General features: G+C 43.2%; 1 protein-coding gene across 1 annotated transcript in view; it reads right to left on the bottom strand.

The window, feature by feature from the left end:
* Positions 1 to 6,095, bottom strand: part of LOC135523712 (histone acetyltransferase p300-like) — a 57,352-nt gene that overhangs the window by 5,826 nt on the left and 45,431 nt on the right. The window contains 7 exon segments of the mRNA XM_064950553.1: positions 818 to 1,099; positions 3,151 to 3,312; positions 3,521 to 3,715; positions 3,949 to 4,228; positions 4,336 to 4,482; positions 5,720 to 5,870; positions 5,990 to 6,057. Of these exon segments, the coding sequence (XP_064806625.1) occupies positions 818 to 1,099; positions 3,151 to 3,312; positions 3,521 to 3,715; positions 3,949 to 4,228; positions 4,336 to 4,482; positions 5,720 to 5,870; positions 5,990 to 6,057 (1,285 nt within the window).

Below are 6,095 nucleotides of genomic sequence, written 5' to 3'. Positions count from 1 at the left end.
TAAACGTCTTTCCTACCTAACGCAGTCTCTTCTGTGAGCTGCTCCACGCTACAACCAGTTGTGAGCTGCGCGCTCTTGCTGCCTGACAGTTGATATTTTGCTCAAACTAAACTGTGTATGGCGAGTGTAATAATTTATCTACATAACGAACTGACAGCTTTGGGAATTCATCTTTTACCCCCCCATCAATTACATAGCCTAGATTGAAAATAGCATTATTACAACATTGTTTTCACGGGCCCAGTGAATGGTTTTCACTGACGTGGATGAATGAATGGCCCAGAGGGATAACAAAACCTCCCAGGGCCAGCGGGCAGCCCTGCAATGAGTAGATGGGAGAGGCAGGACTTGCAGTGTGTCAAAATGTCTCAAATAGTCCTCTTTTAGCGTTCGGCAACGCATTTGCTCGTTGACGAAAGCGAGCAGTTTGGATGCAATAATTGAATAACGTACTCGTTACTATGCAACTCTCCCGCACACAGTGAGGCCAGTTTGCTTTCCCTGTAAGCTACATACTACCCCACCTGAGGAGGTGGGAACTCAAAATACATTAGCTCGATTACTTTCATGTCCTACCAAAAAAAATAAAAAATAACTTTCCATCTGTATGCCTAGGCTACTTGATGTATTCAATGTGAATGGCATGCTACGCTCCACAGGTGCATCGTCTCAAAACCATATTAGCCTCGTGCCACAGACAAACAAAATTGTGTCGTAAGAGGAAGGCAATGTTGGTGTTTAATTTTCTGTTTATTGTCCCAGCTCTACCCTTCCTCTCCTCTTCCTCCACCCCTCTAACCTGAACCCTAACCCTCACCTCGCAGACGGTGCAGTGGTAGCGTGTCTCCACGTGGCCCTTGCACTCATTGCAGGTGTAAACGAAGCGGTCCTGGCTCTGGTTGTGGAGCTCCACCAGCATGCACATGGAGCTCCACTTGGACCTGCGCAGCGAGCTGAACTCCAGGTGTTTGTCGCGGGCCAGGGTGAGAAAGGCGTCGCGCCCGTCCATCAGGTCGCAGGCCATTAGGCCGTCGGGGTCCGTGATGGGGCCCAGCGTGTTGGACATAGGCGCCGCTATCAGACGGATCACAAAGAATACCTGGCGAGGAGAGAGCAGAACAGAGTTAATGGAGAAGACATTTAGACCGGTTTTTATTTTATGTTGTTTGTCAAGGGTCATTTTAACTTGATTGTACAATAGAGGGCACTATATGTTGGGGTCTTGGGTCACATGTACAGTTGAAGTCAGAAGTTTACATACACCTTAGCCAAATACATTTAAACTCAGTTTTTCATAATTCCTGACATTTAATCCTAGTAAAATTGCCTCGTCTTAGGTCAGTAAGGGTCACCACTTTATTTTAAGAATGTGAAATTTCAGAATAATAGTAGAGAGAATGATTTCTTTCATCTTTTATTTCTTTCATCACATTCCCAGTGGGTCAGAAGTTTACAGGCTTCCCACAATAAGTTGGGTGAATTTTGGCCCGTTCCTCCTGACAGAGCTGGTGTAACGGAGTCGCACACTTGCTCGCACACGCTTTTTCAGTTCTGCCCAGAACTTTTCTATAGGACTGAGGTCAGGGCTTTGTGATGGCCACTCCAATACCTTGACTTTGTTGTCCTTAAGCCATTTTGCCACCACTTTGGAAGTATGCTTGGGGTCATTGTCCATTTGGAAGACCCATTTGCGACCAAGCTTCAACTTCCTGACTGATGTCTTGAGATGGGATATTTTGAAGCAACATCATTTTCCTGCCTCATGACGCCATTTATTTTGTGAAGTGCACCAGTCCCTCCTGCAGCAAAGCACCCCGACCACATCATGCTGCCAACCCGTGCTTCACGGTTGGGATGGTGTTCTTCGGCTTGCAAGCCTCCCCCTTTTTCCTCCAAACATAATGATGGTCATTATGGCCAAACAGTTCTATTTTTGTTTAATCAGACCAGAGGACATTTCTCCAAAAAGTACAATCTTTGTCCCCATGTGCAGTTGCAAACCAGTCTGACTTTATGGCAGTTTTGGAGCAGTGGCTTCTTCCTTGCTGAACGGCCTTTCAGGTTATGTTGAAATAGGCCTTGTTTTACTGTGGATATAGATACTTTTGTACCCGTTTCTTCCAGCATCTTCAAAGGTCCTTTGCTGAGGTTCTGGGATTGATTTGCACTTCTCGCTACAAAGTACATTAATCTCTAGGAGACAGAACACGTCTCCTTCCTGAGCGGTATGACGGCTACATGGTCCCATAGTGTTTATACTTGCGTACTATTGTTTGTACAGATGAACATGGCGTTTGGAAATTGCTCCCAAGGATGAACCAGACTTGTGAAGGTCTACAATTTTTTTTTCTGGGCTGATTTCTTCTGATTTTCCTATGATGTCAAGCAAAGAGGCACTGAGTTTGAAGGTAGTCCATTAAATACATCCACAGGTACACCCCCAATTGACTCAAATTATGTCAATTAGAAGCTTCTAAAGCCATGACAATTTTCTAGAATTTTCCAAGCTGTTTCAAGGCACAGTCAACTTAGCGTATGTAAACTTCTGACCCACTGGAATTGTGATACAGTGAATTATAAGTGAAATAATCTGTCTGTAAACAAAAAATTACTTGTGTCATGCACAAAGAAGATGTCCTAATCGACTTGCCAAAACTATAGTTTATTAACAAGAAATTTGTGGAGTGGTTGAAAAATGAGTTTTAATGACTCCAACCTAAGTGTATGTCAACGTCCGACTTCAACTGTATATAGATAGCACATGAAAGGTTAGCACAGGTGAGAGAGGGCATACAGGTCTTACCATACCACAGAACATGCTCATAGATTTCACCTCTACGCCTTTTCTATGCAAATATTTGTATTTGAACTAAACCATTTATCTTTTGTATGCTCAATAAATGGGAACTTCACCCGAAAAGAGTTAATGTTTGGAAAACAATTTCAGCTCTCTCCTGTGCCATTAGCTTTTTATAGGAAATCGCCACTACAACGGTCTTCGTGGAAAGTGTTTAGGTTGTGAAAGTGACTCGTTCAGATCTTAAACCTGATTCTCACCAATTTACTCCAAGCGAGGCTGATTTACTACATAATGTTCGCAACTTATGTTCAGAAATACAATAAAAACACGCAACAGTCACTCCCTCCTACCTCTTTGTGCTTCTCCATGCTGGCGTAGAGTTTCTGAGAGAGGTCATTGGACACGTTGGGCAAGCCTGGCTTCTTCTTATTGGCTCGGCTCATGCTGCTCTTATTCTTAGAAGTCTTCTTGGTGTTCTTCTTCTTGGCGTTCTTGCTGTCGCCCTTCGTGGCCTGGAGGTGAATTACACACACCACAGTAGTAACCATTTTTTTTTTTTTTACAACCAATGTAGAAATGCAATTCATACAAAAATCTATTCAACATTTTGTATTAAGTGAAACATAAAAACAGAATCACATTATCACACTGATTGAAAGAGATCAAATGAAATCACATCAAAACAAACCCAAAGATCCATATGAACACACTGCAATGTACCTTGTGGTAAATGTCCATCCCACTTACATCTATGCTCTCGTTGGAAGTGCTGTTTTCCTCTCTCTTCCTCTCCTCCTCCTCCTGCTCCAGCTCCTTGATGCTCTCCTCCAGCACGTTGGGCCAGAAGTCCCCCTCAAAGTACGGCAGCTCCTTGGCACTTGTCAGACGGTCCTCCGTGGCCTGCTTGAAGATGTCCTGAGCGAGGAACAGAAATATTTTAAACCCAGATTTAACACTCCACTCGTCCTGCTTTATGTAACAAATGAGTAACACCACTTCAAGTTGTCACAACATGAACGGTGATAAAATGGTGCTTCTCAGAGGCCAATCCATGACTGTCCTTGTGTGCTCAACCCCCTACTTGCCGAAGAAGACAATTTAATACAATTCTAACTTTGACCCCGCAAGGACCCCTCAAGCCTCTTTACCTTGAAGTCATGCACAATACGTTCTGCCACAGCCTTGTCCAGCATCTTCCTATACCATTCCTGAAGCCTCTTGGGCTTGGGGATCTTCTGGTCCATAGGGTGACAGTGGAAGATGTAGTCGTCCCCTTCACTAGGTGGGCACGCCCAGATGTGACCCGTTGTGTACCCCAGCTTCTTGACATACTCCAGATAGCCAATGAGAATCTCATGGTAGACGCCCGTCCTCAGAGAACGAGGCTGGAAGAAGTGAACACTGTCCAGGTACGAGATGTACACGCGTCTGGGGAGAGAGGGCAGGTGAGAGCAAGGATGAGGTCCAGTCCTTAACATTAACATAAAACTGCTCCCCACGGAGTTGAGAAAATGTACCCTTCCAATAACTATCACCTCTGATTGGGAGGAGGGCAATCCGAGCCGTACTCCTGTACATGCATGCCGAAGAAGCAGACATCAGCTCCATCGATGTCCTCAAATGCAAACAGGGCTTTCGTTCTGTATGGGAATGACTCACACATCTCCCCAGTGTCCACAAACCTGGAGAGAGACAAGAGACGTCTGATGCTAGAATGACAGCATGCATGCATACTAACAGGTTTGGTAGCTTACTTTCTAAATGTAATCCGTTAGTTCCTAGATACAGTACCTATGCATAATTATCAGTAACGTAACTTTTGGGTTACCCAAACTCAGTAATGTAATTGATTACTTTCACTTACTTTTCAATTACTTTCCCCTTAAGAGGCATTAGAAGACAAAAAGGATCCATCAAACGCATTTGGTGTGTCAGAGTGGTCTCTGACTTGTGGTCAGACTTGCTCAGGTGAAACAAACTTAAGTCCAATGCAAGTGTTCTCAATATTAAATCATTTCTAGGTAACAATTAAGTACCAAAATGTACTTCTTAGAAAGAGCAATTACTCAAGCAAGAATTTAGCTAGGACTGTCGGAGTGGTCCGAGTTGGGAGGGGAAAACTGAAAACTAGATATTGGCAGAGAGGTTTGGAACTCTTTCTTATTGCTCTATTAACCAATTTACCACCTGGTGATGTCACCAGGCAGGCCAAACCGCCATCCCACCACAAAAGGCTGACATTTCAGGCTCTTTTCAAAACAACTCTTATACAAAAAGGCTATTAATAATTTTACAATTTGACCGTATTATTCAAATCTCATAGTGTGGAAATATTAAACACATGAAAATCACATTTTTGACTGCACTGGACATTTAAATTTGCACCTTTTTTCCAATGCTAAATTGAATGTCATTGTTTTCTCAAAGGTGACATAACGTATTTGTTTCCACAAACATCCTTTCTGAATTTAAAATTAATCCAAGAAGTAGAAATCTAGTTTTTCCAAAAGTATCCAAAGTGACTACAACATTTTTGATTGGTAACGTAACTAACTACAGTTAGTTTTGGTAATCAGATTAAATGTAATCAGTTACTCCCAAACCCTGCATACCAATATATTTATATATTCACCATCTTTCATCATTCAAAGTTACTACTTCTCCATCTACCATGCTCTGGTCTCAAACTCTTTCTACCTTGCAATTCTGAAACGGAAAAAAACCCCTCTCAAATTATGAGATTAAAAAAAGGTGATCCAATCCTCTCAGATTTACAGTGCCTAGGGGTAGCGGCAAGGGGTTGATTTGGGATTCAACAAATTACTACATTAACCCCACTCGTTCTGCCTCTTATCCCTTTCTCCTGTTCTACTTCAGGGAAACACGCTCACTATTCCCCCAGTGGTGCCTGTCTCTTACCTGGACTTCATGCCTGGTTTGACCTCCACCACCTTGTCTGAGACGTGGACCACTCGGATGGTGACGTCACCCGACTCAGGGTGGCTCTGACGCTTCAGGTAGTCATTCACTCTAGTCTCCAAATAACAGCCCAGCTTAGTGTGGGGCAACCCTGGAGAGAGGGAGATAAGCTTCATTACAAATAAGCTAGGTAAAGGAGGGAGGAACTACCTCAAATGGAGACGGGTAATATTTAGGGCTAAAAAATAAAAAAAAGACATGGGTACTTACTTTTGGCAGCATACTTGTTCTCTCTCCGCGTCTTATTCAACTTCTTTAAGCAGCCATCACAATTAAAACTGGTGGGTGAAAGAGTTCATTAGCGTCAGTAGAGATG

Source organism: Oncorhynchus masou, chromosome 31 (genome assembly GCF_036934945.1).
Source record: "Oncorhynchus masou masou isolate Uvic2021 chromosome 31, UVic_Omas_1.1, whole genome shotgun sequence".
NCBI classification, from domain to species: Eukaryota; Metazoa; Chordata; class Actinopteri; order Salmoniformes; family Salmonidae; genus Oncorhynchus; species Oncorhynchus masou.
This window is presented reverse-complemented; position numbering and strand designations above follow the sequence as displayed.